The sequence below is a fragment of the Anguilla rostrata genome, chromosome 16, assembly GCF_018555375.3.
Source record: "Anguilla rostrata isolate EN2019 chromosome 16, ASM1855537v3, whole genome shotgun sequence".
Taxonomy (NCBI): Eukaryota; Metazoa; Chordata; class Actinopteri; order Anguilliformes; family Anguillidae; genus Anguilla; species Anguilla rostrata.
In genome coordinates, this window is record NC_057948.1 from 22,554,395 (window position 1) to 22,580,418 (window position 26,024).

The 26,024-nt window shown below is 46.8% G+C and overlaps 1 protein-coding gene across 1 annotated transcript; it reads right to left on the reverse strand.

Annotated features, from left to right (window-relative positions):
- On the reverse strand, positions 1–25,662 carry ptpn9a (protein tyrosine phosphatase non-receptor type 9a). The gene is made up of 13 exons (XM_064313927.1): positions 25,042–25,662; positions 16,313–16,456; positions 14,886–14,975; positions 10,212–10,336; positions 9,717–9,822; positions 8,655–8,765; positions 7,680–7,996; positions 6,400–6,487; positions 5,953–6,022; positions 5,568–5,646; positions 5,318–5,468; positions 4,082–4,289; positions 1–2,891 (listed from the first exon to the last, which is right to left on the reverse strand). Exons 1-13 carry the CDS (start codon positions 25,069–25,071, stop codon positions 2,701–2,703), a joined length of 1,710 nt encoding a protein of 569 aa, XP_064169997.1. The 5' UTR covers positions 25,072–25,662; the 3' UTR covers positions 1–2,700.
- Between the last annotated feature and the right edge of the window lie 362 nt (positions 25,663–26,024).

The window sequence follows — 26,024 nt, forward strand, 5'->3', positions numbered from 1 at the left end:
TAATGACTGTTTCCATTTAATGAATTCATACCTTTTTTGGTTTTCCTTCTGAAATTAAAGACTGTTGTTCAATAGCAAGTTTTAACATGATGGAGAAACTTGGTCCTTAAGAAATGGGAACTGCTGATAATGTAGAAATGAACAGACATGGCATGTAATACAACAGTAGCCTGATTCTTTTATAATAATCATACTAAACAAAACCTTCAACAGCTGTCATTTAAATATAATTTAAGCATATTTAGTCAAAGTTTGAATAACAAAATAAAGAAAAAAAAGCATTGAATAAAACAGAAAAATAAAGCTAGGCTGTATTTGGGGCCCGTTTGATGAAGGGACACAATTACAGAGTAACTATAAGCACGTAAATGTGAATGGGTGACTTTCAGTGGCACTTCACTACAAGAAAATTCAATATGAATTCAGTAGCAAAGAACTCATTTGTTCACATGACAATCAGAAACCACAAAACACCATCTTAGCCCTCCAGCCGTGAGCGCCAATTATCTTTTTACTCCCCCAAAAATATGGATTCTGACCACTGGTTCAGGCGAGCTATTCAGAAGTCTGTCCCCAAAATCTACACTTACATTACCGCAACAAGACTACAGCCATTATTTATACATTTAATATATGGTTTCTAAAAAGTACACCAAAAAATGAATATAGCAAAAGAAAGCACAAATGGAATGCCTGTGTGAAAGTGCTTGGACATGGCTGTCTTTGAAGACTCCACTACACACTATGGAGAAGGGGATGGGAGAGATGGGAGAAACCAGTTTGTTCCTTGTCCTGTGGCACAGGTCAAAGGTCACATCACATTCTCAGAAGTGCTAGAAAATGGATGCAACCCAGACTGTGTCCAGGGCGGACTGAGACCGGCAGTAGCCCGAGGTGAGGTGCAGTTAGCCCTGACATCACCCAGAGCAGGAGGGAGATGTCAGTGGGATTGTCCCCACCTCCCCCTGCACCAGAGACTGCCTCCGGTTCCTCAGGTGGCTGAAGTCTGCCTGCGCAGCTGCATATTGTGTACTCCACACTGCACAGCTCATCTGCAGGGCTTCGGAGTTTGAGCCAGCCTGGTTCCAGCTCTATAGTGGGAAAGGGCTATAATGAGCCAGCCTGAACATGGTGGCTGGCCATTTATCAAAGGGACCGCAGCAATATGTCCGGTGTTCAAATACAACCAGGGTTTTTAAAAAAAGTGGTCCAAAACACGGAAATAAAAAAGGAGAACCCTGGTGGCATGACCCGGTCAGGCCCGCTCCAAAACCATACAGAAAAAAATGTGAGTTTACAAAAACACAGAGGTGCTGGAATTTAATCAATTGATGTATTTTTGGACCGCAAAGACTACACATTTGGTCTGATGGTTTACATCTTATTCCATAGGGTGTGTTTTTCTTATTTAACTGACCCAAACGGTGCAGAAAGTAGAGGTACAGGCTGTTGGAACATTAACTGGAATCATTATATAAATTGAGAGTGGAGATATTTAGGTTTACATCCCACTTGTTTCAGTACCCTATCCTACCTACTCGGTTTTGTCAGTTTTTGCCAAAACACAATCCAACATACGGTCACTTCCACAAAAACCTGTGGAACCACCGAAGCACAAGTAATTACCTCTTAACATGGAGCTGGTTATTCTGACGACCAGCTGTATATAAAACACTTCACTTTCAAAGAATTTTCCCAAACTGGACACAATCACCCATGCGCTCATCTCTTCTGTCGATCCCTGAATGGCACACAATTAAAAAAAAATGAAATGATCTAAACGCACTAGATATTGTTACTAGAGTTTCACCCCTGCAGTTCACATTCGGTGACCTACGGTGGGCAAAGGTCAAACACCCAATGAAGTGGCTGCGGTTGGGTTGTACAGACCCTATTTGTCAAGAGCATAGCTTTGCTTGTGCAACCATGACAATGGATGCAAGAACGAATCAGGATTGTGAGGGTGCATGAGAAGGCTGCTCGGTGACTGCATATTGGATTAAGAGAACATAACTGAGGCAAGACTTCTTATTAACAAGTATGGACTGGGAATTAGGGGAGAGGCAATCTCCTGCAAAGCTTTTAGCCACAGTGACACAAATTTGATCACAAAGTTAAGGCAGTTTTTTCTGTGTTTTGTTTGCAACACAGCCCCCTTTTTCTCCTGGTTTGACAAGAGCTTGGCTTGAATCCTTAACAGAGTGGCATTTCCTCCTGCTATACAGCCAACTGCCCGAGTCTTTTAACAAAAGATTTAACAAAAGAAGCTGCACTTAAAGGTGGTCGATTAGTAAGAAGCAAATGACAATCAAATTCAATCATCAGTCACCACAAGTACCCTTGGTCACAAAATACCACACCGAGTTTGGACAGACCTTCACTGTTTACACCACTGAGAACAGACAACGATTAAGACATGGACAGCATGTCTAGAGATCTACAGCTTTTTTCACCAGATTCCCATTAAGGTGAAGGTGCTGGTGGTCGTAGCAGTGGGTTCAGCCAGACCAAGCCCGACTGTGTCATGGGCCCTTATGCAAATCGCTAGATCTCACTATTCAGCCTTGACCTGCTGCTGCTGATGGCTACTGCCAGGAAAAACAAGAAAAAGCAAAAAAAAAAAAAACACAAGAAGAGGAGGAGCTGGGAGAGTCATGACCACCTCTGATGCCTGTGTTTGGCTGGTGTGCGGGAAGGGGCTCACTGATTGGCTGTGAGCATGCCCTGTTTTTGGGCGTGCTCTAGGATGGCAGTGTGGCAGAAGTAGTACTGTTCTGGGGTCTGGATGCTGAAGGCTCTCTGTGTTCTCATCCTGCGCACCGTCTGGTAGATGTTCACAGTGCCCACATCCTGCAGCTGGGACAGACAGATGTCCAGGGCGCAGAGTGTACCTGTGGGACAGACCGCACATGATGTCAACAATATGTACTAAAGCCTGTCCTGCACAACTAATTAGAAAGATTTATAGTACTACCCAGGGTGCAAATTGTCAAGAAAACAGAGGGGGGGGGGGTTCGCAGGGGAGGTCAGAACCAATCGTGGGCTAAGGATATTTGCACACTGGTACTACCACTAAAGTAGGCAGTATACTCCAAATGACATACAAAATTTTAAAGAAGAACCACCGGCGAACATATTTCTGAACACCGTAGTCAGTATACTCAATACAGACTTCATACTCTTTGTTTTATGTCACTCCACACCGCTGGGAGGTGCAGGCATGATTATGAGGCATCTATTACCAGAGCCGGCTATTAGGAATGCAAGAAAATTCTGTATGTAGGAAATTTCATGTCAATTTGAGCCTTTAAAATCTCTGCGTGATTGATCATAAACAAGACAATATCCTTGCAGGAGTTCAGCAAGTCCTCCTTCAAAAGTATTCATCGCAAAAATATTGCAGTCACGACCATGACAATACTTCCAATACTACCGACCGTGTCAGTCTCAGCGCACTTGCTTACTATTGAGTAAACAAGCAGCATACAAGTTGTGTACAACTTGTGTACTCAATAGCAGGCAGGTGTGCAGATTCCAACAAGGCCAGTACAGTGATGAAAGGTGAACTCTGCTCCTGTTCAGGCAACCATGAGAAACCAACCATGTTGTGAAAATTACTGTTTCCTTTTGAGTACACGGGCACCTTAATACTGCTGCTGCTGCTGCTGCTGCTTCTACTACTACTGCTACTAATACTACTACTACTTTTATTAGGTAGGCAGTCTTAATACATGTGTGACCATGAACAGAGAGCTGTAAGCCTCCAATTTGGATATACATCATTATTTGCACCAATATGATTATGATACAGACCAATTACCATTATTTATTATAAACAACACCAACAACAATAACAGTGATGATGATGATATACATCATCTGGACAAACCATCAACGTGCACCAATATGATTATGATACAGACCAATTACCATTATTTATTATAAACAACACCAACAACAATAACAGTGATGATGATGATTATGATCATCATCATGGGAACAGAGACCAGTCAACGGAACTCCAGTTAGAGTCACACTAAGAAGGCATGTCAGGAGAGTTGAGTGTGAATGAGTGACAGACCTGTCCTGCCAATCCCAGCACTGCAATGGACAACGATGGGAGGTCCTGCGTGGTGGCCCCTCCACTGGGATCCCATAGCCAGCACTGCCTTCTTCTGCTGCCTCTTCAGCGCCCCCAGGAAGTGGATTAGCGTGACGGCGGATGTGGGCACCCCGTAATCAGGCCAGCTCAGGTACTGGAAGTGGGTCACCTGCCTCTGCTCACAGTTCTGTACAAGACCAACAAACGCACCCAATCAGGACTCCCGCCTCCCAATCGCCCAGTCAGCACTCCCTCCTCCCAATTGCCCAATCAGCACTCCCTCCTTCCAATCACCCAATCAGCATTCCCTCCTCCCAATCACCCAATCAGCAATCTCTCCTCCCAATCACCCAATCAGCTTTTCAACCAGTCACCCAATCAGCACTCCCTCCTCCCAATCATCCAATAAGCTTTCCTGCAATTCAACCAATCAGCACCCTCTCCTCCCAATCACCCAAACAGCTATCCTAGAATTCACCCAATCAGCAGTTGGAAGAACAAAAAAGAAACTGAAAATAAGGAAGTGGACAGAATCATTGCTATGGTAACCATAAGCAACGTCTCATCTCTTTGCTGCGATGTGAACAGGAGTGAACAGTTTAAGAATGCTTCAAACCATGAGTTTTGCGAAGAGTTGCAGAGTTTTGCCAGTTGCAGTTTGTCGCATCGCAAATCTTTGGTCTGAACTGGGCTTAAAGCAGCCTTCAAGGAAAAAGAACACCAAATTTAAAACAACATGTTCAGCCATCCACCGCAGCTTGGTGAACACCATAACCAGACCTGACATCCAAGCTATCAACAGCAACAATATCCTGGATGGATTTTCTATGATATGAAGTTGCATTTCATGGACAAAATAATAATTGGAGAGCTACAGATTATTCTCTTCTAAACCTATAATTCTGTGCTACAGTAAAGTGACTTTTGTTGCACATATGCATTTTCAATTTGAATGCAGGCCTATATGCAGGCTACCTAGTTTTGCATAGTATCACTTCACTATTTAATTTTAGTAAGAGTTCAGAACGTGTGTGGGGGCTGTTTGCTTTCTGCAGAAGTTGACATTCTTGAGGGGAATGACGGCACAGGACTGCATTTGGACTGCAGTAAGCTAGAAACTGTTGATGGGGGGGTGGGGTGGGGTCGGTGATTAGCCACCAGCCCACCCACTCATGTCTACAGTCAGGGAAACGGCGCAGGTGCCCCACATCTCACCTCTGTGTTGTGCAGCTCCAGTGTTGTCTGGTTGTAGTGGGCGTGGTTGTCCACCCTCTGGTTCACCACGGCGATGTGTCCGTAGACTTCCTGCCCGCCCTCCTCCAGCGGCCAGTACTGACCGCACTTCCTCCTTTCGCCCTCATCCGTCCTGCAGACACAGCACATCCGTCCGTCCATCACACGGCCAGTCACTGGGGTGGTCCCCTGGGCCAGGACAGGAACTAGAGGGCTCTCTCACAAACATTACCTGGTTGTCATAACAATGACCAGGACGTTCTGCTCCCAAATCATCCTCCAGAAGTGGGCGTATGTTTTCTCCAGGGGTCCTGGAGACAGACGAGAGTATACTTTTATAGTTGCACGTTCGATTTCTAAGTGGGGCACTTTAAACAAAGTACTGTAATAACTGGATATCCCTGGAGTACAAGTTTTAATATTCTGAATAATTAAAAATAATACAATAAAATGTTTTCTATTAATAACAATAATAATGATAATAATAAACATAAAATGTTAATTGTTAAAGGCATAATTTAAAAAAAATCTAAATTGTCAGTAAAAATTATTCTTATCAAATTGAAGATTCTTTTCCCAGTCCACTGAGACAGAGAGACAGAAGAGAAGAACTGTACCTTGAGTTCCAATGTAGGCATTCTTCTGTTTGTACCCATCCATAAAGCTGGCGTTTATGTAGTCAGATTTCTGCGGGAACAAATGATCAGAGAACCCCAGCCACATTAACATACAGCCTTCATCATGACAAACACTCCCAAAACCACTTTCATGGCCACTGATCGCCATTGATGTAAAGCAGCCAAATGGGACTCGTTTCACTTTATGCCAGAAGGGATTAAAAACAGATGAAGTGAGTCACGCAGGACAGCCTGGTGTGTGTAAGAGTATAATACCACGCTTAATATCACGGCACAGCTGCGCGTTCGCCGCCCTCTTGGCTGAGCCCCAACAAAGTCTGTCCCAGCCAAGCGGGACCGGTGTCAGGCCGGCCCCCCGGCCCCCTGACCCTCCTTCATTAGCGCGTTTGGGGTTCCCTGCTGACCGAGCCCCGGCCGCCCCAGTACCTCGTTCCTCCTGGGTTTGAGGCGGACGCGTGTTTGGTCCAGGCACGGCACGTCTCCATAGCGATTCCTTTCCTGGTTGGACGCCGCTCTGGAGAGAGAATGTTAAACGCTCAGAGGGGGGTCGAGGCGCTCGTTAGAACCCCAACACAGCTGAATGAGGACGGAGTGTGGCACAGTGGGTAAGGAACTGCGCTTGTAACCGAAAGGTCGGAGGTTCGAATCCCGGGTAAGGACACTGCCGTTGTACCCTTGAGCAAGGTACTTAACCTGCATTGCTTCAGTATATATCCAGCTGTATAAATGGAGACAATGTAAAGTGCTATGAAAAAAGTTGTGTAAGTCGCTCTGGATAAGAGCGTCTGCTAAATGCCTGTAATGTAATGTAATGTAATGGCAGGCCAGGTTTTCACACTAAGCACACAGCAGTACCTTCACCTCACAGAGAGATTACAGGCATGTGGGAGCCTTCAGACCCCGACTCTACAGTCAGCTACATCACATCCCATAACTCATATAACTTCCCATAACTCACAACTACCTACTTAAACACTTTAACACTTCTCCATACTCAATGCAACACCCCTACACACTTTCTTACTTCCCCTACACCCTTTAATCACACACACCACCCCTACACACTTTCTAATTTCCCCTACACCCTTCAACCACATACACACACCACCTCTACACACTTTCTTACTTCCCCTGCACCCTTTAACCACACACACCACCTCTACACACTTTCTCATTTCCCCTACATCCTTCAACCACACACACATCACCCCTACATACTTTCTCGCTCTCCCAACATCCTTTTCCCCCAAACTGTAAGTACCTCTACAAAATTAAAAATGTTACTGCACTCTTAAGCATATACAGGCTTAAGCTCTAAACAACTCAACACTTACTTACACAATGTAAGATTTAATTAAAAACAAACCCCACAGAAATGACACCCACATAACTCAGCAATACGCTCTTCAGTGCCGTGCATGTGTCAAGACCTGCTTGAATTCTCCACCTACACATTCTAAAACCTCCCTACAGTCCAGCACTTCCTTACACACTACCACAGCTCCCCATGCACGCACACATACACACACACGAGTGTGCACCGACACACACGAGCACACACGCACGTGCACGTGCAGGTGCACGTGAACACACACACACACACACACACACACACACACACACACACACACATCCCCTCTCTTAACGTGGGGCCTGAGGCAGCCTTCTCTGGGACAGGGTTAAAGGGCGGTGGGAGAGCTGCTCACAGGGCGCAGTGGAAGGTCCCGGGCGGGGCCTCCTTGCGGATCTCCTCATACTCGTCGTAGATGCCGGCGCGCTGGGCGTGGCCCACGAGGGCGGTGAACTCGGTCAGGCTGACGGCCTCGGGGCCGGCCGTGTGGATGGAGGACTCCCCCAGCGGGATGCCCACCAGCTCGTCCACGGGGTCCGCGCGCCCGTTCTGCCCCGCCAGGAGCTGCTGGTTCCAGCCGTGCGCGTCCAGGGACAGCAGGCCCCCCAGGTGCTCCGGCAGGCAGTCCCGGGGCAGGTGCTGCCTCAGGTCCGCCATCTTCACCATCTGCACCTGGAGGCACGCCCATTCGCAGAGTTACACCACACTGTTCTCCTGAGAAATGTACTGTTACCAACAGTATTTATTGTATTTATTATGCTGCTCTCATTACTGTACTGCACTTGGTCACTCTACCACTTTTTTGCACCACCCGCCATAATATGCCATAGTATTGAAAAGTCTTACCTAGTTCGGTACTTATTGTATACTTATTGTGTACGTACTTACTTTATATCTATTGTTGAAATCTATGTGTAGAATGTATACTTCGGGAGTGAATGGGGAGTAAGCATTCCATTGTACTAGTTACACATGGCAATAAAGAATCTTGAATCTTGAAGTGCTGCCCCATCATTAAAAACTGCCCCAGTCACTAACGAACGCCAGAGCACGATTGCCCCAGTCACAACAGAGCTGCCCCAGTGATACATACTAGCACTCGACTGCCCCAGGAGCATACCAGTAAACTGCCCCATCCCCATCACTAACAGAACTGCCCCAGTGAGTAACAGTACTGCCCCAGTCACTAACAGAGCTGCCCCTGTGAGTAACATTACTGCCCCTGTAACTAATACAGCAGCCCCAGTGAGTACTGCCCCAGTCACTAATGAAGTAGCCCCCGTCCTTAAAAACTGCCCCAGTCACTACTGGAGTTTCCTCGGTTGCTCACCCTCTCCCTCAGCTTCTCCTTCAGCAGGAGGCTGAGCAGGTTATAGGGCACCCGGAACCAGACCGGCGCCCCGACGATGAAAACCTTCTTCAGCCTGGCCGGGAACGCCCCCTACGGAGAGCAGCGCAGACCCAATTCAAACATGGCCGCCGGCGCGCTTCATGGCCCGCGACCCTGGTCCTGGAGAGCTGCGAGGTCTGCTGCTGTTTAACACTCAGCACTTAACCAATGGCACATAACCAATGGCACATAACTGATCTTTAAGGGTAATTCCACCTAGATCACTTTTTCTTTTTTTAAAGCTGTGATCATGTTTGTACGCCTACTCCATAATTTGATTTCATCAAATCAAACCTGCAACCTATGAGTTACAAGCCCAGCACACTGCTGCCTACTCCACCCACTCTACGAAGCATTTTTCAGAATAATGCAGTAGGCGGAGCCAGGCTGAATTATGCTTCGCCTCACCTGGTCTGCCCGGGGTCTGAATTAGTGACTGAGTTCATGGTGAAAATAAAAAGCAGTTCTGACCCTGCAGCTCTCCAGGACCAAGGCTGCAGGACCCCGATCACCAGAGAGACAGAACACTATGGTCCAACAAGCACAATACAAACCAATAATTAAAAAAAAAAAAACGATACTAATATAAAAATATATATATTTGTATTTGTACTTATTCCCATGTATTCTGTTTTTCACACGTTTTGTTGGTGCATTCATATTCTGTAATTTATTCCTCTACTCATTCATTCATCCCCTGATGGGAATGGTACTCCATTCATCTGAAGATCTTACAGGATGATAGCAAGATTCTCATTTCCTCTCCTGCTTATGCATCTGCAGGGACTCGTTTGGCAGAACTCTATTCATAGCAGCATTATGAATCTCAACACAATCTGACTTGTACTTTGGACAGTGGACGTGCACACTGGATCTGATAGTGTTACACAGCACTGCTGCTACAACTTCTATGACTGCTACTACTACTACTAGGCAGTGGTGAACAATCCAGGTTCAGAAATTAAAGGTCCTCCTGCACACCCATTTCTGGCTCTCACGCACCTTGAGCAGATTGAGGATCTTTTTACTCAGGTCCAGTTCAAAGTTGTTGTAGTTGGAGCCGGCCATGTCATAGATGAACACCAGGCCATTCCGCTGTGTCTCAAAGCTGGAGGAGAGAAGAGGTGAGACAGAGGTTCCTACAGTCATACCATGCACAAACCCCAGTCCTAACCACGACCATGACCATAACCGAAACCCTAACCATAGTCATGACCAAAACCAAAACCCTGGTCAGCAAGTATTATTACAAAAGTACCATTATTCATGCATAGCAAATGTGTACTGACCTTAATCACAGTCCAAAGGAAGAGACTGTTCTACTGAGGGCAGTGATTAGACCCTAAATGTATTTTGGCATGCTTTAAGACTAAGATTTTAACGCCAAGACCACAGCAAACTTTTTTGCATAATTAGAATCATGAAATAACACAGAGGCCAGTGTTCGCTTTTGTCTGGCGTCCCATTATAAAGCCATACAGAACTCAGGTGGCTCACCTTTCTACGGCCCGGTCCAGCAGGTAGAACAGCGCCTGCAGAACCACATGGTTGCCCGTCCGGTTGGGATGGTGCAGCCGGGCCGTGTAGAGGGCGATGGAGGCACCCGAGGGGTCCCGTACGCTCTGTGGGGAAGGGGAAAGATTGCAGTGACGACGTCACCATATCCACCCCGTCAAAGCACTGCAGACTCTGCACCTGAAAGCCACGAAAGTGGTTCCACACACCAGGGGCAATGCAGCTGAAGGGGGCGCACTCCTCAAGAGAAATTACACGTGAGCTGCCAACTATTTAACACCCACGCCCACCCTAAAGTTCATCTGTACCCCGGAGTACCCTGCACCCCATCTGTGCACTTTTAGGTGAATATCACAAATATATGATTTGAATATTCTAAACTGAACACTAATGCTGATGTAACAATGATTAGAATTTTCTAGAACACTGAACATTCCAAGAAACCTACCATTCAAAGGGCTAAACCCACCCTACCCCTGGCAGAGTGAGGATAACCGTGTGGCATGAAGACTTTAGACAGTGAGGACCCATGCGACAAGTGTTTTCTTCCCCCACAATGATTCAATTAGAAAAAGCAACGTATCAAGAAGGCAAAGAAGCAAAAAACTGTTGGTGGCCATCCAATGGGTTCATTACTAAACTTGCTTTCCTTGTGCTCCTTAAATTATTACTATGCACACCGACGTGAAAGCAACAGTAAATTACAGCAACTTACAGCAATAGAACAACTGAGCTGTCAATCCAGTTATTCATGAGCTTCTTTGAAGCGTTTTTCAGAAGAGTATACCAGGCACACACATAGCTCCTTGAAAGCAAGGCCTTACCTCGTACAACCTTTTCAGGAATGCGCATGCACTATGCATTTCAAATAGGTTGTGATTCCCAAATAAACCACCAGAGGGCAGACAGGACATTTGTATACAACAGGCCAGAAGAAAACATTGAGGTCAACAGAGAAAAACCTGCTAATGGCGAGTTTGAGGGTAGGGCTTGAGGCAGGGCCAGGGGGAGGGACCAAGGGTGGGTATGTCTGGCAGTTCGATTGTTTCACATCCAGGAAGAGATGTGAAACAGGCAGTGCCTCAGGTCTGCCAGAGATTACTCACAGTGCCCAGGAATCCAAACTCAAGGCACAATAACTCCCGGGAAATCATTTCATCAGCCAGTCATTTCCGTCAGAATGCACGCTGGCTTTGGCCAACGCTGGTTATCATGCCCAGTCCACACCGCAGCAGCCTATCGCACCGAGAATCCAGGCAGAATACAACGCAAGCGTTTCCTGTCTCCCACCCTGCAAGACTTTGGGAATTCAGACCCTCACTGCACCCTCCTCTCCTCCTCCTCCTCACTCATTTCATCCTCCGGCCCCCCCTCCCTGTATACCCATGTACTGGGTGTATTATGAGGGCTGTTATCTATATGATGACATTATTACTGGGGGTATTATTGCACCTTCTTGTAAGGTAGCAGCGTTCCTTGTCCCAGACATACTGCATGTTCTTCTTGGGGATGACAGAGTTGATCTAATCGCGTCTTATATTTTACCAAGAGGGGAGTGTAGGCTGGTAGGTTTAGGAGCTGGGCGTATACCTCGAGGGCTGCGGGTTTGAATATCTGCTGGGGCACTGGTGTGGTTGTGCATCCTTGAGAACAGGCCGGTAGGACACCTTTCGATTCCCGATCCCGATTGCTCCAGTGAACATGCAGAGGTACGATACGTTTCGAAGGGGACACAAGCAACATTCAGGGAGATGGGCATCTGAATAGAAGATAAATATAGATGCCTCGAAATGCCTCAAAATACCGCAAACAGGATATGACGCTTTCAGCTGAGAAAGTGCGTCTGACAGAAAGGGAACCGCTGCATTCAGGGGGAGCTGCATGCCTATCACGGCTGTGAAGTAGTGCTGATTCAGCCAGATCACATTTCCCCAGCTAAGACCTTCACACTCCCACCCCCAAACCTCCCCTCATGCAAGGGCACCTTGCACCTGGAGCCTCTGCAGCGCTAAATGTAAGAGGAACTTAATGTAAGAAACACAACCTGAGAGAGTACATCTGTATGCCAACTGTGCTCTCTCTCGTAAAAAGGCTGAAGAACAGGCTTCTGCTCGCTGTGCTCTGTCCTCCATGATGGCTCAAGCTCCTCCTCTCGACCATCAGAAATGCACGCCTCAGCAAACTCATCTTCAAATAAATCTTGGCGGCTGTAAAACTGTAAAAAGCATTTCCCCAATGATCTGACAACGTGCCTCAGTCTCTCTCTCTCTTTCTCTCTGTCTCGTAATGGAGTGTAATGAAACGCGTCCATTTCAATTTCTGTGAGAACCGAAACCACAGCTGTCCTGTGCAAGATGAGCGCATGGCTTGCTCTGTTACACCTCGCTCACCCGCCGAGTTAGGCCTCGCTCGCCCGCTCTGTTACACCTCGCTCACCCGCTCTATTAGGCCTCGCTCGCCCGCTCTATTAGGCCTCGCTCGCCCGCTCTATTAGGCCTCGCTCGCCCGCTCTGTTACACCTCGCTCACCCGCCGAGTTAGGCCTCGCTCTCCCGCTCTATTAGGCCTCACTCGCCCACTTCGTTACACCTCTCTCGCCCGCTCCGTTACGCCTCGCTCACCTGCCGAGTTAGGCCTCGCTCGCCCGCTCTATTAGGCCTCGCTCTCCCGCTCTATTATGCCTCGCTCGCCCGCTCTGTTAGGCCTCGCTCTCCCGCTCTATTAGGCCTCGCTCGCCCACTCCGTTACACCTCTCTCGCCCGCTCTGTTAGGCCTCGCTCGGCCGCTCTGTTACACCTCTCTCGCCCGCTCCGTTACACCTCTCTCGCCCGCTCTGTTACACCTCTCTCACCCGCTCCGTTACACCTCTCTCACCCGCTCTGTTACACCTATCTCCCGCTCGTAGGCCTCGCTCTCCCGCTCTTTAGGCCTCGCTCCGCTCTTTAGGCCTCGCTCTTCCCGCTATGTACACCTCTCTCGCCCGCTCTGTTAGCCCTCCTCGCCCTCGTTACACCTTCTGCCGCTCTGTACACCTCTCTCGCCCGCTCTGTTAGGCCTCGCTCTCCCGCTCCGTTACACCTCTCTCGCCCGCTCTGTTACACCTCTCTCACCCGCTCTATTAGGCCTCGCTCTCCCGCTCTGTTACACCTCTCTCGCCCGCTCTGTTACACCTCTCTCGCCCGCTCTGTTACACCTCTCTCGCCCGCTCTGTTACACCTCTCTCGCCCGCTCTGTTACACCTCTCTCGCCCGCTCTGTTACACCTCTCTCGCCCGCTCTGTTAGGCCTCTCTCGCCCCTCGTTACACCTCTCTCGCCCGCTCTGTTACACCTCTCTCGCCCGCTCTGTTAGGCTTCGCTCGCCCGCTCTGTTACACCTCTCTCGCCCGCTCTGTTACACCTCTCTCGCCCGCTCTGTTACACCTCGCTCTCCCGCCCTGTTAGGCCTCGCTCTCCCGCTCTATTAGGTCTCGCTCGCCCGCTCTGTTACACCTCTCTCGCCCGCTCTGTTACACCTCTCCCGCTCTTAGGCCTCGCTCGCCCTCGTTACACCTCTCGCCCGCTCTGTTACACCTCGCTCGCCCGCTCTGTTACACCTCGCTCGCCCGCTCTGTTACACCTCGCTCGCCCGCTCTGTTACACCTCGCTCGCCCGCTCTGTTACACCTCGCTCGCCCGCTCAGTTACGCCTCGCTCTCCCACTCCGTTACACCTCTCTCGCCCGCTCTGTTACACCTCTCTCGCCCGCTCTGTTACACCTCGCTCTCCCGCTCTGTTACACCTCGCTCGCCCGCTATGTTACACCTCCCCTTTGGTGTGAACAGTTGAGTTGTGTATTGATGTCAGAGCACTGTGCTGAGAAGCACTTCCTGTTAGGCAAGATGAACTCACATATTTCTGCTGAAACCATCTTGGCTCAGGGTAAACCCACAGTGGTGTCAGGGTTCCGCCAATATACTGTCATCCTGGGTCACTTAACTGTGGACTCTCTGAAGATGTATCTGGTATAGACTTAGGGGCTAAGACTAACCCAGGTGCTGCGTGTGTCAGTGGGTGGGGCTAAGACTGTCTCAGGTGCTGTGTGTGTCAGTGGGTGGGGCTAAGACTGTCTCAGGTGCTGTGTGTGTCAGTGGGTGGGGCTAAGATTGACTCAGGTGCTGTGTGTGTCAGTGGGTGGGGCTAAGACTGACACCAGCGCTGTGCGTGTCAGTGGGTGGGGCTAAGACTGACACCAGCGCTGTGCGTGTCAGTGGGTGGGGCTAAGATTGACTCAGGTGCTGTGTGTGTCAGTGGGTGGGGCTAGACTGACACCAGCGCGTGCGTTCATGGGTGGGCTAAGACTGACACCAGGCTGTGCGGTCAGTGGGTGGGCTAAGACTGACACCAGCTGTGCGTGTCAGTGGGTGGGGCTAAGACTGACACCAGCGCTGTGCGTGTCAGTGGGTGGGGCTAAGACTGACACCAGCGCTGTGCGTGTCAGTGGGTGGGGCTAAGACTGACACCAGCGCTGTGCGTGTCAGTGGGTGGGGCTAAGACTGACACCAGCGCTGTGCGTGTCAGTGGGTGGGGCTAAGACTGACACCAGCGCTGTGCGTGTCAGTGGGTGGGGCTAAGACTGACACCAGCGCTGTGCGTGTCAGTGGTCAGAGTTCAGACTCACCAACACGGTGAACTTCCCGCTCAGGAGCTCAGACCTTAGGGGCTCCTCCTGCGGCTGCAGCTTCACGATCCCCTCCTTCAACCTCGTCTCCTGCACACACACCACCAGAGTGAGAGTGTAAACAACAGGCACGCACACACTCATACACACACACACACACACACACACACACACCCCTACATACATATAAATGCACATGCGCACAGACACCCGCCCCCACATTCCCCAAAAGCGGTAAATGAAATTACAGTGCTCTCTGTGGAGGCACCATAATGACTTAAGGGCATTTATATTTTTCTCCTGGAATCTTACAGTTAATGAGGCATTCAGTAAAGTTGCACAAATTCTCCTTTCCTTGAATCTGCCCATTATAAAGGGTCTTTGTTCCAAAGTATCCTGTGTATCGAAGGGGTCGGAATCCAGAACCAAAGTCTCCATACTCACGACAGCTATTAAAACCATTAGTGAATGAACAATGGCTTTGTAAATGCTCTTTAATGCCATTCACTCGTACTAAAATGCTTTTGGATTAGGCCAATTCAGCGCTAAATTATAAAGGACTTCCTCCAGTACAATAAAAAAGGCCTTCCTGCAAGGTGGAACCCACGCACACGCCGCACTCTGAATGGGCACCTAATTAAGTCTGAGTCGGATGAATGGGGTGTTCTGAGCAGGGGACGGATTGGGCTGAACTTTCCTCCCTGCAGTTCAGCAGACTCTTCTCCATGAACTGTACGGGACACATGGTTTTGGGGGGCGGAGGGTGAGGGGGGGGGGCCTCTATTCAGCTTGTTTAGCGAGCTTTAATTAGCGCTCCAATTCATCTGATTAACTTGTTATATTTAAGGCATGATACAAACCCACAATTTCCCAAATCATTTAAGAAATGGCATACAGCAGCTGTGGCTTTAAAAGCAGCATGGCTAGAGAGACTGGTGAGGAAAGCAAGTGCAGGGTCCCTGAAGAATTCTCGCGTAACAGGTGAAGAGATCACACAAGATTGCTCTCACTACACTGCAAGTGCCACACAGACAAAAAGGCGCCATATAGTGCCTCAGAGCAGGAGCACTGATCTAGGATCAGTTTAGCCCAGGGGTTTTCAACTGCCTTTGATCCAGAAACCCCCACCCAGGCTCAAAAGCCTCCTCGGGACCTCCATCATAAGTTAAAAATGGTCATATTTAAAGAGAGACTGCAATCGCAAATGGAGAGGGGGCAAGATTGTGAATGTGGAACTTCAAATTGCACACACAGACCGGGAGAAGGGAATGTGATTGCGTACTGGTGGAGGGGAGCTTGTCATCACTGACTGGGGGAAGGGGCGATCGTGAACCCCCTACAGTACCTTCAGAGATGCTCTGTTGAAAGGCTGGGGATTAGCCCATTGCTTGGCAGATAACGAATAAGGTGAAGACACAGACACCCACCCTGTAGCTATGGAAGAGCTCGATGGCTCGCAGGACGTCAAACTTGCGAGCCATAAGGAACTTGACGGCCACGTTCCAGGACAAAGGCGAGACTCCATGCTGTGTGGTCCACTTGTTTATCTCCTCCAAGAACTGCTTTGTGGCCTGTGGGAGAGAGAGGGGGGAGCCATTACAAACCATGCATCTCCCAAAATGCACTGCTTCCGACAGCCCATGTTTCCTCTACCCTGGTCCAGTCATCAAATCAAAGAATGCAACTACATTTACTGTCCCTGCAACTATAATGGCTGCATAAACCAAAGAAAAGAAACGCTCAGATGCACATTTCCAAAACTGTCGGCCCACACGTGTTCCTGTGGCAACGGTAATGAACCCATGCCATAAGATGCTTTTTTCCCGCCTGTATCGTACTGTACAGGATTTGGTACATGATCATGCCCCTTAGAAGAGGAATGACCCAAGCACAAAACAATGTGATCATTTTGGAGCTCAGGGAAGAACTGAAAGGCAAGACTTGAATTACTCACTTCTTCTGCATACACAGAACTTCCTCAAACCCCCTCGCCCTCCTCCTCCCCCAACAAGCCAGCACACCACATAAGCCTGCACTCAAAGGCCAAGGCACCACGGAACCAATCACATTCATCCTTTCTGTCCACACTGATCTGGATACACGGGCCCTGCTGTCAGATAGGGGTGGAACCGCACAGCTTTACCTCCTCCCAGCGATCTGTGTGAAGCCCTTTTCTCAGACACACTGCCAAACACACTGCACAGAGGGTGTTCAGAGGGTTAATCCCACTGCTTTCTGTTCATGGGGAATTTAATCAAATGAGCTCTGAGCTGATAACACATCCTGATCAGGTTAGGAGGGAAGATCACATTCACTTCCTGGAAGGTGAGAGACTGGGTGAGAGACAGCACACGCTCACGATGGACCCAATGATGCAGACGGGCCTCCGGGATTAAAGAAAAGGGTTCATCGACACCCCGCCCAGCCTGTATTTCCCCAGTTTGTTCCTGCCAACACAGGCCTGTGCAATCACCCCCCATCTTCAAACAAAAAATGAATCATATCCTCACACCCCGCCCAGGTATTACAGTAAACTGCTTTTACCTGAAGAAATAAATGACAGGAAATCATCATATTTCCAATACCCAGACCAACAGTTATTCCTCCCGCTATATTTACATAGGACACACCTCCCCATGTTTATGCCAACTGCACTCACAGGTCCTAATTATATTTCACTGTGATAATGTATAGAGGTGGAGTGGACCAAGGCTCTCTGTCAGCCTACTCAAGAACAGCTTAACAGATACTTCAGCAGTCATTCATACAGCTTTCTTACGTTCATCTTCATAATCCAGTCGGTAAAAAAAAGTTTTGGGCAAACTTTACAATCAACAGATGAGGATGATAAAAGGGAAGGCAAAATGGTGCGGGTGCCTTTTCAAGTTTAACGGGAATCAGTTTGAAGCTATAATTACAATAGGGTTTTAACTGAGAAAATAAAGGGTTTCGTTTAGAATAGGAGACAGATGCCCAGGGTTCAGACTGTGTGTTCTGGGTCCATCAGCAGCATTCCACACATACAATAATCAGCCTTTACTGTCAGCCTGGCAGGGCTCTCTGGTCTCCTGTAGTTTCATCACATACATTTATACACTAAAACCAAGCCATTGGACTCTTGACCAGTGTAAAAAAAGCAGACAGACAGACAGACACATGCACAGACACACGCATGCATGCACACATGCGCACGCCCGCACACACACACACCCGTGTGTATGGTTGTGTTCGCATGGGGGGGTGGGGCGTTTGGTGGTTCATGGAAGACTGAAAAGAGAGGGTGGGCTCAGTTAAAGATGAGATCACCATGCCCCCCTCCCCCCCTCAAAAAAAAACTAACAAAAAAAACACCAGTTTATCCCAAAGGATTCACCACAAAGGAGGAATGGACTGAATTGAATCAAGATGTGAGGGACAATCAGAGGGTCTCCGCTGAGCATCGGCTCTGAGCGTCCGGCTCCCACATCTGATGATGATTAAGCTGCGGAAGGGGGAAGTGAGTGTGCTCCCTCCGACATCACTTCCTGTCCCCCTGGGGCAGCCACCAAAAACTCAAACAGAGGTTGAGGAATGTTCCACTCGTTTTCTGGAATGTCCCACACAGCTATATGTCATAAAAGATGCAGTGTGCTCGAGGCTTTTTTTTAAACCTCATTTCAGTAGCATGATTTAAATCCTTTTTTACAAGATAAAAATAGCTGTGTCATGAAATAATATGCAATGGTATTCTTTCAAACTGCACAGAGATGCTAGCTTTTCTTACAGCCTGAAGCACCAGTTTTGAGAGCAGAGCCACAAATTAAATGTTTCCGTCTCTCGACATGCAGACGAAAACACACAGGAAAGACAGGCCGATCTAAGGCCTGACTGGGCATGTGTCTGGAGCCCTGCCAGACGAGGGAGACAGAGGCGAGAGACAGACAGAGAGGAACTGAAAGCAGAGCTCGGGCACGGAAGGACTCCTTTTCACCAGCGGGAAGCAGGAAGTAAACGCTTCATTTGGAATTCTGAAAGGGACGCGGATGTGCTAACCCGCTAACCTGACGCCGAGGGCCAGGCGAATCAGCACAAAGGCCTTCTCTTTCTGCTGCCCCCCAGGGTAAACCGCAGGTAGGCAATTAAACCCAATTACACCGACTTACTTTATTAGAGGAACACTCACTGCCAAAAAAAAAAAGAAATGGCCTCAAGAAAATTTCTAAATCAGCCAGTCATGCCCCCCCCCCACCCTTCCGGAAGAAGAGAAGCTCACAGCAACAAGCAACAAGCAAAACTTTTGTCTGCCATTGAAGCTTGACTGATAAATCCAATTTATTCCAAGAAATCTTGAGCCCCAACTAATTTTACCCATTAGTATTAAAATGCCCTGTAAGATTGTAATACAAGTCCATAAAGCAATCACTAGCTTCTGTGCTGCCTCCAGCAGATTACTCTTGAAGACAGGAAGTCTCTCTAACAATATAAAACACAGTGGGTGTGCGGCCAATGACAGATTAATCCGTGCCGCAGCCTGTTATAAACACAACCCCCGCACTTCAGATGCTTGTGGGGTTTCTCTGGTGAGGGGTGGGGAGAGAAGGGCATTGTGGGAACCCCCCCACCCATTTTTAAATAAAACTCCAGTTTTCAAGCGGCTTCCTACAGTGACGGTCTGTTTTCTCACACCAACACAAACCTCAGCCGTCGCAGTCCACAGGGATTGATCATTTTTAAGTCTGCACTATCCAACTGGTGTCGGAATGCAGTCCATCAAAGACAGAACCATGGCCCAAGAGTGCTCTCCACTGGGTCACCACACCCTGTTCTCCTAGGACAAGACCAGAACCAGAACCCATACTGGCCTAGGATGCCTGTTGGCAGGGATAACATCATAGGCCTAAGATGGCTGACACCATCCCTTTCTGCAATATGCAATGTGACTTGTAGCATGTTGTGTATATACGCTCCTTGTTTATACAGCTTGTAGCATATAGCTATATACACAAGGAGCACATGAACAAGCTTCAGCTGCAATACTGCCTGCGTGGGTGGCGTCGCAATGCCATAACACAGTACTGCATGCACTTCCCAACAGACAAATTATTTTTTTTAAGTCAAATATTTAAACAATATTTGTATATTTGTATGACAACAGTTTAAGCAAGCAGATTACACTGGACATCCATTTTGGTGAGACCTTAGGAATTTGTTCTGTAAACCCATCGAAGGGTGGCAACCACGACACATCATTTTCTGATTTCATTCCAAAAGTTAAAAATATGGTTAATTTTTCTCATTGCTTTCATAACTGATGAATGAAAACTCCCCTAATCTGTAAACTGATTTTACTTCACCCAGAAAGATGAACAAGTCTTAATTTCCATCAATTATACAAACAAGCCTTTCCATCTATCCACTGAACCCATTTTTATTTTCCCTCTTCCCCTTCCAATTTTTGCCTTTTCTGATCTTGTCTTATCCTCAGAAAAACCAAACAAGGCCGCCCCCTCAAGGAACAAGAGTTCACGGCCTTCCCACACACTCTGCCCAAAGCCAGCTCTTTCCTTAAAAGGAGAAGATTCCAAAGCCTGAACTGGGAGCCCCTATCGAAGCAACGGAATCACACAAAAAAAACCTTTATTCACCTTTATTCACACAGCCTTTGTAAACCCTGCGTCAAGAAAATCTGCCTTGTTAGCTGCACGTATGGCATTGTAATGAGGCCTTCATGTGCAATGGGCCCAGTGACTTCTCAGCTACCACTCCTGTCCCCAAAGGCACATTTATTTGTCAATATACCAGTGAGTTTGAGTTCACTCATTAGGTTCATCTGACCTACAGCTAAGATATGTTAGCGAAAATGCATCAGGTACATCTGACCTACAGCTAAGGTCAGTGGCAATGTGATTTTAGTTCCTTGTTCAGGATTTCAAACAGAACTCCTGCCCCTTTTCTATCCAATGTTAATCATTTCCATTATCCCACAGCAAAAGGCTGAAATATTGGCATCAATTAGGCTGACAGTCGAATGAAGAGCACCAGCCTCACTTTGCCCTGAAAGCCACTTGCAGGCTGTCATTGGCCGTTATAATTCCCTTCACACCTACCCATCGATCCTGGCCAACCCGCTGGAGGGAGACATCAATAATTCAACCACTGGGGTCAACAGAACACAGGCAGTGTATCTGTGGTGACTAATTCGACAAGGTGAGTCTGAGCCACCCGCGAGGCGCTATGGAAACGCATCACTGTGACTCACGGCGAGGGCTCTCAGAACAAACCCGCGCACTGAAACTTTCCAAATGATTGGTGTTACAAAAATGTTTTTTTCTAAATGTGACAACAAAAAAAAACCTGAATAGCAAATGTGTTTTGTAAGCTTCCAGCTACATCTAGAAATGGTCAATTCTGAATGAGCCATATCTGGAACACAAAAATCACAACCACAGCATATCTGGTAGCTCTGCCATTTTGGCATATCAGTGACCTAACATATCATTCTGTTTAAACCAATTCAGGTCCCCCAATTTTACTGTTTTCAGAATTTATTTTTAGAGCTGATTTAACCATCTAACTAATTTTTCTATTAATCTGGGTATGTCCAGTAATATCTGCAGGCCTGTATGATGACTATATGTTAGATTATGAGTGCCAGCAAGGCAGCCATCTGACTGCTCCATGATCAGAAAAACACAAAATGGTCAAATGGCCAAAAATTCTATATTGTTAAAAAAAGACAGAATTATGCTAAAAATGTCCATAAACTGCCCACATTTCATATCCACTCGTTTGATAAAATGTTATTACACAAATATTAAGACTGCCCACATTTCCAGTCTCCAAATGTTACTAGTCAAAAGTAATCTTGGATGGAAAAAGATTAAAAATCACTTTGCTGATAAAAGAAAAAAAAAGGCAAAACCACAAAGGCTGCATGTCGACACTTACAGTTGCTCAACACATTTCTGCATGATGAAGAGATTAACCATCAATAAGGAAATCATTAGAAATACACTTTTTGTGAAACATTTTCCACAGCCCATTGTTCTTTTTTAAACCTGAGGTGAAACGAAATGACAGATAACCAGTGGGCGTTTCCCGTAGACAACGCTCTCTCACTCTTTCTCTCGCTCAGAGACAAGTGGAAATGAATAGCTGTAGAAAAAAAGACGTGGGACATCATTTGCTGCATGAAACAAGCAGCTGCGACAGCATTTCAGCCAGCAAGCCAGTCATAAACCTGGAGACGCTGCTGCAGACAACAGGACACACTCAATCTATTGTCTGTTATCATAATTGCACATTTCAGTGCATGAAGTACAGATACAGAACAGATACCACCCAGCTGGCCTCGCTTTGGCATGTATACACTTTTGACATTCCATATTTGAAATGACAACTGAGCCAAAAAAAAAAAAAGCTAAAGCATGCAGTAGACTACAGTATATCTGGAAGGAAAACAATCTCTAAAGAAATGACAGAGGAGCTAAAATTCTTTACAAGGTTGAATGCATACAAAACTTGTAGCACTGCTATCCTTGCTTCTGAGACTCGTATTATTTACTTGGTTTCAACCAATACAACCCAATTCCTGCTTTGAAGGTAGGACATGACACATTACAATTTAGACAACAAAAAAAAAAGTTATGACTTGTTCAGCGTCTTTGGGACAAATTCAGGTTAACATTGTTATGAGATTTAGAGAATACAAAGGACATTTTACATCAGAATACCGGTGAGGAGTAAACCTCCCATCCCATACAATCGTGTCTCGCCCCCCTCAATCAATTAGCCTGTACCACACCATCAGGACTCTACCTTCCTGTCAAACTGTGCTGGCAGAGGTCAACACTGAGCAGGAAGTTAAATGGGTCAATCGCTCTGTGGCCCTTCCTGGGACACAGTTTTTGTTTTTTTTTCTTCTTTCATGTTTTTTTTTTATTTACTTTTTAAAATTTTTATTCCCAGTGGTGTAACTCCAAACTCGCAGTTTGAGGATAAGTGGAAATGCTTTTAACAGCTGCTGGTGTACACTTCCCCCCCCTTGCCCCACCGTGGAGCCTCCACAGCACTGTAAACTCCGGACACAGCCAGCGCGGGATCCTATTACCAGCCGGCTCACTTCCTCCATGACCCATCCGCTAGCGCTCCCGCACACCCAGCCGCCCGGGCGCTGGCCCGGAAATGAAATGCCCTGATGAAGCCCCCGAGCCAGCAGGACAGGGAAAGTGCAATAAGGCTCTGACTGTGGAAAGAATGTCATTAACGAGCTGAGAACAAGAGAGCGAGCAAGCGAGAGAGAGGGAGAGCGAGAGACCCTATCAGGGATAGATAATCGCCAGCTGCCGGGCCTCTCCCTCTCTCCCTCTCTCTCTCGCTCTCTCTGACAGAGTTTCAGGAAAGATGTGCTTTTCTGTGGCAGCGGTAACACTGGGCTTCCCTCTGGCACACACAGGGGATGTTCGGAGTGCACTGGGCTGGGACAGGATGCAGCACAACAGTGCCTTGTTACCCTGAACAGAGTCACTCCGTCAGCCCATAGCCCGGCTCTATTAAAGCCCACCATTACTGCCTGTTCAAGGTTGCCTCTTCTCAACAAATTTCCCTCACGTTTGTTTGGCCAGAACACCAGATAAATGGCGTAATTCTTGGTTAAGCATGACTTTGTTCCCCTGTGGTGTGACTGCTGGTTACTGCTTACATACCACATTGTCTGCATAGAAAAAAGCATATGCTATGTTTAATATGGAAAAAAAAACCCCATTATAAACAGCTCCAGCACAGATGGCAGAACACACCATATCCCTACCACAGATAGAGCAACTTTATTATTATTCAGTAAGATCAGTAAAGTTCAATTTAATAAGTTGCGAAAACAAAGTCAGGGTGGGGGGGAATCAATTTTGGAGACCTATTATAAAAAGACCTCAACATAAAATTGATGTGGCTAGAAAAATGAAATGATTTACTCTTAAACAAAGCCCCTGAATTGAGACATGCTAAAAATCTGTCAGCTGCAACAGCTTATTGCTGTATTTTAAATGAACAAAAAAGCTTAATTTCCTTTCGGCCTATTATGTATTGCAACAGCGTTCCATTCATACTGTAGTCTACTATAAATAACGGGTGGTCATTATATAATAGCTACCAGCTTCCTGTACAAGGTCTTCCTCACGTCCCAATGTCAGCCTACCGGTAACAGCCAGATCACTGTGTGTGTGTGCTCGCTAGTGTCTGTCTGCTCTGAGCGTGGCGTTGCAGAAATATTCTATGCAGCTGGTGCTCATATCAAAACTGTTAAAAGGTGTGTGTGTGTGTGTGTGTACGTGGCGAGCTAAATCTATTATCGTATAAACTATAAAACAAAGCCTTTCAGTCGCTGTTTTTCCTCGGCTATGTTTCAACCAAAAAAAACAAAACAAAAAACGATGAAATGCACAAGCAAAAGTGCTGTCTTGCCTTATCTGAATCAGTTCCTGGGCGAAGTGCGGATGTCAGAAATGACTGAGTCGACGTAACAACGTACCGAATGACAAGGCATCACAGAACCCCATGAGAAAAATGTGCGCATTTATTTCAGAGTTAGCTAGAGTCCAGCAGTGAAGGCGTTAAAGTACTTCGACCGCTGCTTCAACAACAAAACGCAAAGGAACACGAAACACTTCCTTTGCGCATGAATAACTTATCGATATTTGTTATGAATTAATCTCGAAAAAGGCAAACATATAACTTAATCTTGAACGGAAATAATGTTGCCAAACGAAGGAATATCAAATCTTCCTCGTGCTAGCTTTTGACTGTAGGCCGGAGAACCTGCATTTAGTGAACTTTCACACCGTTCATATACTGGCATTTACGAACGTGTTATATACGTTTCTATACGTATCACCACCATACACGCGCATTTATCAAGTTAGTCTGATATGTGGCCTAGGACCTATTAAATGGTATGGGTCCGTCATTTGGGTAAGTGTGAGTACGGGGGGAATCAGCTATGTCGCAACAATTTAACCATTAAAGCAACTTTGACACCATATTACACATACGGAAAAAAGACAACGGCAATCGGATCCTGAAATTTTAGTAAATCGGTCTAATAGCATATTTGTCATAAGATAGGTAAGACGCAGCTAGCTAGATACACATTTACATTCAAACGATACATTTAAAACGTTACCTGCTCTTCTTCTGCCGACAAACTGGCCATTCCTCGCTGTCGTTCTTCCGATTCAGTCTTATCCTTTTCAGTGTACGCGTGTTGCTTTTCTATTAAATGGTCTAATAAAAGTCGTTTGCCTCGGTCGTAAAATAAAACAAAGGGATGCTACAATTCGCTGCAAAATATGTAGGCTAATTATACAACCCAGATACTGTAAACAGTTCAGCCAACTACGTAACTATCGATACGAACCAATTACAATAAAACATGCGATATATAAAGTAAAACACATTTTTCTTCAGTCTTTATACTGTCCAGAGAAACAAAACCTCTACGGTTGTCTATAGTATGTTCTGAGAACGCAATCTGGCAGCATTTTAAAGACACCTTTACAGTCTTGGTTGCTTGACCGTCATATTCTTCTACGACGGATGATCGCGACTAAAATAGTTAGCATCATATTAATTTGCTGGTCTTCAGTACTCTACTATAGGCTAAAACGGCAAGTTCGGAAGCATTCCTTCGTCGCTGACTTGAAATCTTTTAATTCCGCTGTTGCTTATTTCTTCAAAAGCAAAGACCTCAGTCACTGAACGCCAGCCCCAAAACTTCCCCCTGCTGGCTACAATTAAACACAGCAGCGTAAAACTGCAAGGCTCACACGACAAGAGCTCCCCCTTCATTCATAAAAACGACAAGCGCGCACACACACACACACACAATTCCATTACTAGCTCCATTACCAACTTCGTCACGCGCGCCTATACAAAGTACTGCACAGTTCCCCAAGCATTATTGGATGTCTCAAAAGCACACTGATGATTAAATTAACGACCTCCTCACTTCCAGTAACCATTTAGAACCTTAAATGGCTCTGTCATATATTCCTATGTGTGTGTGATAATGAAAACGAAATTAAAACATAGTATGGACTCCTTCAAGAAGACAGGACAAACGCAAGTTCCAGATTTCTCACGTAGCCTATGGAAACACGGGTATCA